Source organism: Lolium rigidum, chromosome 4 (assembly GCF_022539505.1).
Source record: "Lolium rigidum isolate FL_2022 chromosome 4, APGP_CSIRO_Lrig_0.1, whole genome shotgun sequence".
In the NCBI taxonomy this organism is placed as follows: Eukaryota; Viridiplantae; Streptophyta; class Magnoliopsida; order Poales; family Poaceae; genus Lolium; species Lolium rigidum.
In genome coordinates, this window is record NC_061511.1 from 229,829,960 (window position 1) to 229,842,702 (window position 12,743).

The following is a 12,743-nucleotide window of genomic DNA, read 5'->3' on the forward strand; positions in this document are numbered from 1 at the left end:
GCTTTTGTATCAACATTGTACAATGGTTGTAGCAAACAATTTATAGTATTTTAACACCGTAGCACGACCACCACCGTTGACGAAGATCTGACTGGAGACCTTGCCGACCACTGCCTGCAGCACCTCCGGCCATCGTCGTCCAGTCCTTGCAGCACATCCGCCCCCGATGGCAGTACAACCGCTCACCGGCAGTAGCACCACCGTCCTCTCCTTGCAACACACCCACCCACCTACGAGAGCATAGTCACTCACCAACAGTAGCATCAATGCTCACCCATGGAAGCATGGTCACACACCAACGATAGCATCACCACCAACCGATAGTAGCACTATTGACCACCCTATTGAAGCACCTCTTCGAAGGTAGCACTGCCTCCCTTTGTTGGCAGCATAAAAGCGACGCCCGTAAGAGCTAGGTTTTGGGCCTCCGTCATGGCCTCTGGGGACGGTGGACGCCGGGGGAGCTAGGACTTCGGTCCTCCACCGCAGCCTTCATCTCCAGCGATGGCTAGCTCATGGGCAGTAGCGGGATACCGAAAGTAGCACCGATGTCTGGTAGCGCCGCCAGCTACCCACCTCACCCTCCCGGCTCGACCACTTCTCTATGCGCCCCACCGTCGGCCCATCTCATCGATGTTGCGCTGCCAACCTCCTCCAACACCCGCGAGGCGGAGATCGATCCTCATGCTCGCTGCTGGTGTGACAGACAACATCCACCTCCACGATGTGATCCACGGGGCACATCACATCAGCTTACTAAGAGTTCTCAGTCAGCGAGCGTGACACATTTTAAAATACCAATTAAAGATTAAGAGAAGCAACTTTTCAATCTAGCTATAGGAGTATTATCGTATGCGAAATACCCCATCCATTCTCCTACTCCTGTTTATATACGCCGCAGACGGACCGCGATGGGTAGTGCTGCACTGCTGCATCATTTTGCCATGCGGGTTGAGATGGCGAATCTAATCGTACCTTATTTTGGATCAATTTTTTTTAAAAAAATAAGATACGTACAAAATGGTTTGCGGTATCCGCTAGAGATGGCGTGAATCTGAAAGTTTCGCAGCAAAAAGACATATCCGGAGAAGAAAAAGACACCCAAGGAATGAACAAAATGACCTGGCTCCTGTCGTCCTCTTCGTCCACCAGTCACCACCGTGACTGTCACATCACCCAGCAAAGGATACACCTACACAGAGCACTCCGGCCGCCGTGCCGCCCAACTCTCCGGTGGAGTTTCCGTCGTCAAACCCCGCCGCCTCCGTAGTCAACCATCCCCCGAATTCCCCCCACCCAACCAGAGAGGCGGCCTCCAGCTCACGGCGTCGATCTCCCCCCGCAAACGCAGTCTAGCTCCGAATTGGGGGCGTAGCCCGTAAGCCACGCTCCCCGCGGTACAAAGAGAGGAACCTAGCAGCAGCTGAAGTGGGTGAGAGGAGGCCACCCGGGGATAAGCAATGGCGGCGTTCGCCAGACGCTTCCGGGAGCTCTCTCTCCTTCTCGCGCTGGCCCTGTGCTCCGCGCTCGCCTCCTCGGTAAGTGCGTACGCTCTCTCTCTCTCTCGCTGTTTAGGCGAGGCGATGACCGGGCCATTCCGGGTCGATTGTCCGGGCTTGATTTAGTGGCACTGATTCGTTTGTGTCGGCGTGCGTGCGTGTGTGGTAGGTGGAGGGCGAGACCTCGAGAAGGTTCTGGATCGAGAACGATGCGTTCTGGAAGGACGGGGAGCAGTTCCAGATCGTCGGCGGCGACGTGCACTACTTCCGCATCATCCCAGAGGTGCATCCTTTTCCGACTAGTTTACATGACATTGCAGCATTTGGTTCTTCTGGAGTGGAGTGGTTGACTCTGTAATTTCGTCATAATGAGGTACACTTGTGTATGTCGAAAGGCTGGAGAGTATCCATCTAAAAGAAAGTGGTTTTTGCACATTCGAAAATATTTGTAATCGCAGATTCAGTCAGTTCTGCACATATTTCAGGCCTACGATTTTGTAAGATGTTACTATCCGAAATTTGGCTGTATTCAACAAATTGGGGTGCCTTGAGCATGCCTCTTCTAGATTGATAAGATTTTGATTCCTACATAAATATCAAATATTTAGCATTTTGTCATACCCATTGATCATGGCCCATGTATTAGTTTATGATGGTACGCCTTCTACATATTCTTACCGAAACCTTACATCTACATTGTATCATTATGCCTGCAGTATTGGAAAGACCGCCTCTTAAGGGCTAAGGCACTAGGCTTGAACACAATTCAAACATATGTTCCTTGGAATTTGCATGAGCCGGAACCGCGGAGCTGGGAATTCAGGGGATTTGCTGACATTGAATCGTATCTAAGACTTGCTCATGAATTAGAAATGCTGGTCATGCTTCGTGTTGGTCCATATATTTGTGGAGGTAATTCATTTTACACATTGACTAACCAAGGAATTGTATTTCTATGTAAAGAAGAGAGGAAGTAGGGTTAAAGATGAATCTACAGAATTCAGATAACTACATTAGCTGCAAGAGTCACCTTGTCATCCTTTGTAGGATGTATTCAATCGTTCTTCCCTGTTGACTTTTCATAGAGTAGAATGCCTTAACTTTATAAACATAGTATGACATTGTTTTCTTATGCTGCGATTTATATTATCTTGTAAATTTTACAATTAATACCATACTCAGTTCAGAAGTTCGTTTTCTTAGTACATGCATGTCATTATGGTTTCAGACTTTGGAGTTGATTGGGTTGTGATAGACTTTGGTAGTGTATGCATTTCAGTTGTACTGGCTTCCTATACGTCTATAAATCTGTAAGCTGTGCATTGCAGAATGGGATCTTGGGGGATTTCCACCTTGGTTGCTCAGTATAGAACCGGCCCTTAAACTGCGATCATCAGATTCAGCCTATCTTTCCTTGGTATGCTGCCCAAAACTTTCACCAATTTTATGGTTTTATGTATGATTCCCAACTCATTACTTTGATATTTTCTGGAGATATGTTGACCAAAGTTTTCATCAATTCTCAAGGTGGAGAGATGGTGGAGTGTATTACTCCCAAAAGTAGCACCACTATTATACGTCAATGGAGGTCCAATTATCATGGTGCAGGCAAGTTCGTCACTGTTTAAATTGTTTTACTAATTCGTACCTTCTAGTTTATGCAGCTAACAACAAAACTAATATTACGACTGATATTGCAGATCGAAAATGAATTTGGTTCATTTGGAAACGACAAGAGATACCTTCATAACCTTGTTCTACTGGCCAGACGATATCTGGGGAATGACGTTATTCTGTATGCAGTTTCTGTGCTCATAATTTTCACTGTGGAAATGCGTGCAGTTCACTTTTAGTATAACCTGCTACAGTTTATAACTGATTTTACAGATTATTCATATGGCCATCTTAGGGTATAATTGGAACTTTGCATACTGACTAGGTATGGATGGTATTTAAGTTTGGTGCAGCAGCATAGAGATAGGCATAGCATAGTATAACCACAGCTAGAACTGGCCTTGTTGTCGGTGCACAAATATCACTTATCAGCAGTGTATTTGTTTTCACATTAGACTTTTGTGCTGTTTGAATTTCATGTCCAGGAGCAGGCTAATACTCTTTTTGTGCTCTCACGTAACATAAGGAAAATCAGATATATATGGTTACACATTGCATGTCATGAAACACTTTGTATGAAGCTGTTCAATAGAATGTCTAGTCTTTGTTGACACTTTACAATCAACCAGAACAACTGATTTTGCATTGACAAACCAGAAAGGGGAAAAGAGAGTCAAGAGATATTTAAGCTTCACCGTTTCATTGTTGATGATAAAATCATCAGGATACTCCCATTCGGTTGATTTATTTTTATGTAATTATTTAATTTAATAATGGTTCAGACCAAAAGTTACGTCAATATATTACAATCAATGTGTCTGTCTGTTTGTAAACAGTGGTTATGAAAGCCTTTATGATTCCTCAAAAATCATCTTTCAGGTATACAACTGATGGGGGCACCATTGGTACCTTAAAGAATGGCTCAATTCCTCAAGATGATGTTTTTGCTGGTAAACTATCAAACGAACTTGTCTGATGATTTGGATGCCCTTTCTGTAAAAAAGATGTCATGTGTTACCCTCATGTTTGACGGTCATCACTTGGGATTTTGTCGTACTTTGCTTAAAAAGGTCAAACCGGAAGTGCCATGATTTGGGACAACATGATTATGCTAATATAATGCAACATAAACTGGCAATGTGGTGCTAAATGTCGGGTTAGGGTGTTACAGTCATGTTTCTTATAGCACTGAATAAATCCTATCTTCTGGATACCTCACATAAAGTTGCATGATCTTCTTTTTGTTTCTCTATGCATGGTGTTACGCTAGACTCTTTGATGACTATTTTGTGGGGATTCTACTTAAACAACATTCATTGTACTTAAACTGAAGAATATTCGATACCAATCTCAGTATGGTTCATTTGAGTCAGAAATAATTTAATCTTCCTAGCTTCGTAATTGTCATGGACTTGTAATATGCCTTTGGGTCCTCAGTCATCACTTTTGCAAATAATTATATGGTTCAACTGCAGCTGTTGATTTTTCTACTGGTGATAATCCATGGCCAATATTCAGATTACAGAAGCAATACAACTTTCCAGGAAAATCAGCCCCGTTAACCGCGTAAGTGGTCTGTGCACCACACATTTGATACTCCGTAAATTAATATTCCTTTTGTCACTTTTTTTTGTAACATCTATTAATGATACTGAACTCATACTTTTCAGGGAATTTTATACCGGATGGCTAACGCACTGGGGTGAAAGTATTGCAACAACAGATGCTAGGAGCACAGCTAAAGCACTGAAAGATATTTTGTGCCGCAATGGTTCTGCTATACTTTATGTCTGTCATTGGAACCTTTTTATTAGTGTATTTCATTTGCAACTTAGCTCAACTATTTTTTTTTCTCATGAGATATGTTTTCAGATGGCTCATGGTGGGACCAATTTTGGGTTTTACAATGGGGCAAATACGGGTCAAGACGAGTCTGAGTACAAGGCTGACCTCACTTCTTATGATTATGTAAGTATTTTTCCAAATAAAACCTATCATTTCTTGAACCATTTCTGCACATGTACTTATTTATGTGATGTCCTTCATCAGGATGCGCCTATTAAGGAGCATGGAGACGTGCAGAATCCTAAATACAAAGGCATGCTATATTGTATTTGAACTTTCTGTTTGAAGCATGTGTATTCACTCAAAAAATCTTATTTGTCTGATATGAAAATAGAATTATCTTGCATGCACTTTTTAGCTCTGCTTTTCTGCTATCACCATTACTTAAAATAAAAATGCTAAATGGATTTGGAATGCCACAATATTAGATCATCTGTATGCCAACGTTGCTGAGCAGATATAGGATCACCAATTTTAAGCTATGCTATGAATGTGTACATAATTCTTGTAGAGCCATTTTATGCTTGAGATGTATTTTTAAAGTACTTTTTTTTAATTTCTCGTTACAACTGGTGATATCAAGCAGCACTGAGAAGAGTAATACATGAATGCACTGGCACTCCTCTTCGCCCTCTCCCTGACAACATTGAAAGAGGAAATTATGGTCTTGTGAAGTTGCAAAAGGTTGCTTCTTTGTTTGATATACTTGATAAGATTTGTGATCCACCGAAAGTGGCTGTTTCAGAGCAGCCACTTTCTATGGAACAGTCAGGGCAGGTAGGAACTTGTCCAAGTATAATAATTTCCGGTTCCTTTTCCATTAAAGAAGTTGTTTGTATATCCATGGTTATGTTTCTTTTGTTCCAGATGTTTGGGTTTCTACTGTACTTCTCGGAATACCAAGGAATAGGTCCTTACAACATTCTATCAATTCCAAAGGTTCTTACACCCATTATTTCTTTAGTTGGCATGAATTTAAGTTCATTACTCTTAAGATGTAAATTATGCTGCAGGTACATGACAGAGCCCAGGTTTTTGTGTCCTGCTCACTTGATGGCGTCAGAAATCGAAGATATGCTGGAACTATTGAGAGATGGTCTAATAAACCCCTTCAGATACCAAGCTTAAGCTGCTCATCTAACACTAGCTTATATATCCTGGTACTATCCATGCATTTTACTTCTGTAAAGTATGAAATGGGAAATCTTCTTGCTTCCACATATGTAACAATTGATGATAACTGATATGATTAATGACATTGCAATTTTATAGCTCTGCTACTATTCTTAAACTCTTGAGAATATGTCTGCAAAATCTATTAATGGTACTCTACTCAGTAGAAATAAAACTGAGTGAATGTGAAGATGTTGTAATAGATTGGAAGAGACTCCTAAACCTTATTGATAGAAGACCGACATGGCCTGTGCCATTTAGTTATTATAGCCTCACAACAATTGGCATGACAAGAACATGGTAAAAGAAGACTAACTTGAGATCAAATTCAAACCTTGTATACATCCATGACTAGATACTTTTTCTCTGTAGCTTATTTAGCAATCTGTCCATGTGAAGTACTAGCCTGGCCAAAAGAGAGAACACATTAAACTACTTTATTTGGTATATCTATACACAGTATCAGAGTACTATTAGCAATTACTTTGACTGCTTTCTTTTTACATAATTAAATAGACCTTCATATTTTGTGCCTTACCTGCATATATTTGCAATTTGTCTACAGGTAGAAAATATGGGCCGCGTAAATTACGGTCAATATATTTTTGACAAGAAGGCAAGTCCCACGTAACCTCTCTCATATTGTAGCATCCACATGAGCCATGGTTATAAACTTCTTATACTGATCAGTACCCAGTTTCCAAATGCAGGGAATACTATCTTCTGTTGAAATGGATGGCATTACTCTCCGGCACTGGAAAATGTATCCTCTATCATTTGATGCACTGGGCGTCCTTTCAAAATTCCAACCAATCCAGCAAATCACTAATGCCAGAAATAATAAAGTTCCCATTCATGGTGATGCACAAAATAAGTTACGTGCTTCGTCATTCTATCGAAATGGTAAGCCCATGACGCACTTGTGGTAAATAGTCAGGCATAAATAATTCCCATGTAGTCATGGTTAAATAGCATAATTCAAGATCTTCGCTCTAGCATATTTCTGGTTGATCCTATTGAGTTGTGATAACATGAGTTGCATATATAGTTTCGTACCAAGTAATTTAAATAGAAGAAATGCTAGGTTTGTGAAAATCATATTCTGTGTGCAAAGAAAGGAGCGGATTACAAAGTTGCACTTCTTAATCTTTGTTGTTAATGCTAGGTCAGAAAAAAAGTCGATCATCACAAACAGAAAGGAAAATTTAGCCAATCATTGCGGCTCTTGTACCAATAAGCAGTGTAGTTGAAAACTTTGAACATGTTGTAACTAAATGTTTGCAGCTAGTTGGGGTAAGCTAGATATGAAACCCAACAGAAACATAAGAAAACCAAAACAAGGAGAGAGAAAAGAACAAGTAAACTAAGATTCCAACACATATATCGGTGATTTCCATGCGGCCCTATCAAGAGCCAAATCATTAGGGACATTCCAGATCCTCAAGCCTCTTTTTACCGCCTCTGCCAATGTCAACTTTGGTTGTCCTCTGTCCCTCCGTGTATTTTCCATACTCCTTAGAATCCCACTATTAACTAGTGTTTCTGGAGGCCTCTGTTGGATATGACCAAACCACCTTAGTCAGTGTTGGACTAGCTTCTCATCGACCGGTGCCACCTCTAGCCGATCACTTATTACCTCATTCCTAATGCGGTACTTTCTTGTATGGCCACACATCCATTGTAGCAGGCGCATCTCCGCAACACTCATTTGTTAGATGTGTTGTCTTTTAGTGGGCCGACATTCTACTCCATATAGCATCGTTGGTTTTATTGCGTTCTTATAGAACTTACCTTTTAGCTTTTGTGGGACTTTTTTTGTCACATAAGATGCCAGATGCTTATCGCCACTTCATCCATCCTGCCTTTCATATGGCAAACTTGTTCATTGATATGACCATTGCTTTTCAGCATTGATCCCAAGTATCGGAAGGTGTCCCTCTTAGGTATTATTTGTCCTTCTGAACAAACATCTCCGTCTTCACACCTAATACCACTAAAGTCGCATCGCAAGCACTCGGTCTTGGCCCTACTAAGTCTAAACCCATTTGATTCCAAAGTCTCCCTCCATAGCTCTAACTTCATATTTGCGCCAACCCTGGTTTCATCCACTAGCACCACATCATCGCCAAAGAGCATACACCTAGGAATATCTCCTTCAGTATCCTTCGTTACCTCATCCATTAGTAAGGAAAACATGTATTGGGCTCAAGGCTAACCCTTGATGTAGTCCTATCGTGATTGGAAAGGTATCGGTCTCACTATTGCCTGCGCAAACACTTGTCACAACATTATTGTAAAGTACTTTGTTGGAACTTTGTGTTTCTCCGGTGCCGACCACATGACTGTCCTTGGTATCTTGTCATATGCTATCTCCAAGTCGATGAACACCATATGTAGGTCCTTCTTCTGCTCCCTATATATCCCCATATGTTTGCGAAGTAAGAAAATCGCCTCTATAGTCGATCTCCGGGGCATAAAACCGAATTGATTTTTAGTGACGATATCTTCTTTATTCTTGAAGATATGTACTATTATGCCTTTTCTCTTTTGTATGTATCTTGAGTTTCAATTCTTGATGAATTATGCATGAACTAGGAACAATAAACTGGCCTCTACAGTATTTTTAACTATAAGGGACAATAATGTACAAGACTAGGCCCTAGGGGGTGAAATAGAATGTACACAGGTAGCAAAGCAAAACTAACAGGGGGAGGAGTTACAGAGAAAAGAAAGCGAAAAGATGTAAATCGGGACTATAAATCAAAAGAGCTCAATCCACCTCTCTCTGTCTCCCTTGTGCTTTGGTTTAACTTTGGGACTGATCAGAACGAGATCCTTTTTGAACACTGCTCTGCAGGTTTGAAAAGATGGCCGAACCTTCTCACATATCAAATTATTTCGTTGCTTCCAACTGAACTGTATCTTTTAGAATGTTGACCAACGGGGGAATGATCCCTCCCTTAGCTATACGTTGTTAGGTAGGATGAATCTCCAGCGAATTACCACTACGGATGATAACCCGTTTAGTCCCCCATCCAGCGAATTACCGCTACCGAGGGGATTCGAACCCGGGTGGGATCGCCTCACCACCAGCACAAGCCACCAAGCTAGCACCTGGTTCTCTGAACTGTAGCTTTTCATAATTGGCAACATACATGATCCCTTGTTGCATTTGTAATTACATTTCATATCCGGTTGCTGTTTTGAACAAATATGCTGCACACTCCTTGATAGATCTGTGTATTGTCTGGATGCTTAGGCTAGGGAAGTCTAATAGTAGCACTATTCCTTCTCCCAAAAATCACTGATCCTTGCATGCTATGTAAGGCCTTTCGGAAGGGCCAGAATTTTATGAAGGCCATTTCCACATTGAATCTGATAGTGAAGTAAAGGATACATTCATATCATTTCGTGGTTGGAACAAAGGGGTTGTTTTTGTGAACAACTTCAACATTGGAAGGTTCTGGCCGGTAAAATACTGAGACCTTCACTCCCACATGACAAATTATTTATCAATTCCAGTTCTATAAATATTTTTGTTTTTCTCAAGTAAAGCTGAAAATGGACTGTTTTGGTAGGCGATGGGACCACAATGTGCTCTTTATGTTCCTGCGCCAATTCTCAGAGTTGGCGACAACGTTGTGGTATGTGCTTTCTCTGTTTCTTACATGAACTCACTTTTTTATGGCCTTCGTATGTTTTCTGTATACTATGCCAAAAAATGGCGGAGAAGAAGGTTTAACTACTAAGCTTAGATTCATATACGGCATCTTATTATTATTCGGATATTTGTCTACAGGGATGCTTATGATTTGCTGTTCGTCAAGTGTTACGCCCTTATGCTTTATTATCTTGGCAGGTTATATTTGAACTGCACGGTCCAAATCCTGAGCATACTATCAACTTAGTAGAAGACCCAGATTTTACATGCGGTTCAAATAAATGAAAAGGTTGGATGGAGTGCATGTATATTAGTTCAGCGCAAGGTTCTCAACTGAAAAGGCTGTTTTACAGAGGTTCTCAGCTGGAGAGCATGTACAATATGTCCACTACACTTTCAGACATGTATCTCCTTGTATATCTCTTGACAGATCCAGGCTTGCGCTTGTGGGTGATGTAACTTCTTTTGACCTGTATTCCCTTCGTTGATAAATGGGGAAATGTGCAACCCGTTTCAAAAAAGGGATCAATGTGAATTCTACCAGAGTTATATAACTGGGTAGATACCACTGTTGAGTCTCAGAAAAGAGAACAAGTACCCCAGCTACCCACCATTAGTTCAAGCTATTTGAATCTCGTTGGCAACAACCATGTGTGGTACACTCTCCTCTCCTCTGCATCGTTCTGGCCATCTGCTCAACCTTGTCATTCCCCGTCATGCATCATCATGTGGTGTGGGCTGTTGCGCTGCTGTTAACTAGCATAAGTTATATGTGTGATTCCACTTCTCATGCTTCATCCTGGTCTCCACCACCCGCAGGTTTCGTTTGTATGAGTGTTGATGCATCTTTGCTCCCGGGTGGCGTGCTGCGAGACAACAATGGTGCTTTCATCCTCTCCTGTTTTGAGGGTTTGGAGGGGCTCCCCAATCCTGAACTTGCCGAAGGCCTAGCCATTCCGTGCGCACTGGTGGCTGACATGAAACATATGGTGGAAGGCTTCTCGTCGGTGTCTTTCTATCACGTGAAGCGAGCTCTGAACAAGGCGGCGTATGTTTTTAGCAAAAACTAGTGATTTTGTTAATTCTTCTTGTGTTTTTCATTCCGTTCCGGATCGCATCCACGGAACTCTTTCTGTTAATGTGGTTTAATTAATAAAGCGTCCGTTCTTCCAAAAAAGGGCATCAGAGGTGCATCCTGAAATTGGATTGCCTGTCGAAGTGTCTGGCGCATCACCTCATCAGTTCAGGACGGTCGCTTGTGGGCACTGTGGTTGCTGATATCAAGGCTCTAGCTAAGGGTTTTGTTGAGAGATTGATCGATGCGCTACGGAATAGGAACAGTAGTACACTAGGCACCAGCCGCACCACACGTACCATGCCCAAAAGCAAATACAGACACACTCGCACACTCTGCCGGGTTTGTCAGACCAAAAAACCAACGGATTTGTAGCGCAACAAGAAAATCAACGGATTTGTATAGCACGAACTCTGGCGGCAAGCGAACGCTTTTCTTGCGTGGCCATCGGTCCATGGCGCTCCGTTGAGTGTTCCATGTCCTTGTGTATCTGGTCATGGTTATGGCCGGCCGGTCGGCGGCTCACGCGGACTGGGCGGGAGCGAACGTGAACCCCGTACCTTGCAGCGCGTCGTCGACGATCTTGTCCAGACGCTCCGCCATGGCCGGCGTCATGTGGTTGCTCCAGTCCCCGGCGACCCCCTTCCGGAAGAAGGATTCATTCTTGACGTATTCCTGAGCTCCATTCTTGTTCACATCCATGTTCTTCAGCGCGTCGATGCTGCACAGCTCCACGATGTCCTCCACCACCCCTGCCGCCTCCTCCTCGCCGGAGAATGCGCACCCCATGAACTCCGCGAGCTTCCTCACGTTGCCCACGGGGTCCTGGAGCATCTCCTCGTACCGGAGGAAGAGCACCTTGTCGGGAAGCCTCCGGCTCGCTTCCCAGTAGCCGGCGACGTGGCGCCACTGCGGACCGGCCATGCAGCGCCCGTCGCAGAAGAGCTCGAACGCCTCCTCGAACGTGGTCGGCGCTGGCGGCGGTTTGCCGTCTTCATCGCCGTCGCGGGCCGCAGCTGCCGCGACCACCTTCTTGGCGAACAACCAAGTGGACACGAGCGCGTCCTTGGGATCCCGGCAGATATACACGATCCTCCGGACACCGGAGCCGCCCTCCGCCGCGACGCGTCCCGGGAGGAGGGAGTAGGGCAGGTGGGTGGCGATCACGCGCGGCGAAGGGAGCGCCGCGAGCACGCCGCCGTCCACCGCAAACGGCTCCTCCAAGAACTTGACGCAGTCGTGCGGGTTGCGGTGGCGGAGCGGGTGGCCGGGGCTGCGTGGCGGGTGGTCGGCGCGGTAGATCACGGCGAAGGCGAGCGCCTTGAGCCAGGTGGTGCCGGACTTGGGGAAGCTTGCTAGGAAGACGTCGGACGGCCTCGGCTCGAACCGCGCGTGGGCGGCCGCCACGCCCGGGAGGATCGCCTCGGGGAACCAGAAGCCGCCGAGCTGCCTGAGCTGGAACGGCGGGAACCGCGTCTCAAGGGGGAGCGAGGAGGTCACGAGCTCGCTGCCGGCCATGTCGTCGTCGTAGACGGCGGATGCAGCCATTGACCTTGGCGGAGTGATTTGCTGATTGCTTGGCGATGGCATCACGGCCGGCAGCAGGTGAAACTTTGTATATGGGTGCAGCCTATACTTTAGTTGCCACGATACCATTTTGTAAATGCACTGGCCTTAGTTTAGTTGCATGCTTCGTTGACTCCAACGGCTGGATTATTGGAGTAGTTCTTTAACGCCATGATTTTTTTTTTTTTTTTGAGAGACCATTGTAGGAGTACTTTCTATAACACCAGTACAAAGTTCAACCCGAATAAGTTCCGGGACGATACCAACACCAACCAAGAAATTACAAACCGAGCGCACAGAGGCACAAGCT

At 44.1% G+C, this 12,743-nt stretch overlaps 2 protein-coding genes across 2 annotated transcripts; one reads left to right on the forward strand and one right to left on the reverse strand.

Annotated features, from left to right (window-relative positions):
• Positions 1-1,142: 1,142 nt before the first annotated feature.
• On the forward strand, positions 1,143-10,145 carry LOC124707230 (beta-galactosidase 8). Its single transcript, XM_047238894.1, has 19 exons — positions 1,143-1,538; positions 1,669-1,782; positions 2,216-2,411; positions 2,828-2,916; positions 3,027-3,107; positions 3,200-3,294; positions 3,993-4,063; positions 4,589-4,679; positions 4,784-4,901; positions 4,986-5,081; positions 5,163-5,211; positions 5,545-5,735; positions 5,826-5,897; positions 5,972-6,118; positions 6,697-6,747; positions 6,842-7,034; positions 9,459-9,601; positions 9,710-9,775; positions 9,991-10,145. Exons 1-19 carry the CDS (start codon positions 1,461-1,463, stop codon positions 10,075-10,077), a joined length of 2,028 nt encoding a protein of 675 aa, XP_047094850.1. The 5' UTR covers positions 1,143-1,460; the 3' UTR covers positions 10,078-10,145.
• Positions 10,146-11,389: 1,244 nt separating this feature from the next.
• LOC124648377 (flavonol sulfotransferase-like) lies at positions 11,390-12,415 on the reverse strand. Its single transcript, XM_047188158.1, has one exon. It carries the CDS (start codon positions 12,413-12,415, stop codon positions 11,390-11,392), a length of 1,026 nt encoding a protein of 341 aa, XP_047044114.1.
• Positions 12,416-12,743: the final 328 nt, after the last annotated feature.

Bases quoted from the DNA above. Each gene is read 5' to 3' on its own strand.
- LOC124648377 (XM_047188158.1), bottom strand. From the start codon at position 12,415: ATGGCTGCATCCGCCGTCTACGACGACGACATGGCCGGCAGCGAGCTC.
- LOC124707230 (XM_047238894.1), top strand. From the start codon at position 1,461: ATGGCGGCGTTCGCCAGACGCTTCCGGGAGCTCTCTCTCCTTCTCGCG. The intron at 5,898-5,971 runs GTTCTTACACCC...ATTATGCTGCAG, and splicing joins ACATTCTATCAATTCCAAAG to GTACATGACAGAGCCCAGGT. The intron at 7,035-9,458 runs GTAAGCCCATGA...ATGCTATGTAAG, and splicing joins TTCGTCATTCTATCGAAATG to GCCTTTCGGAAGGGCCAGAA.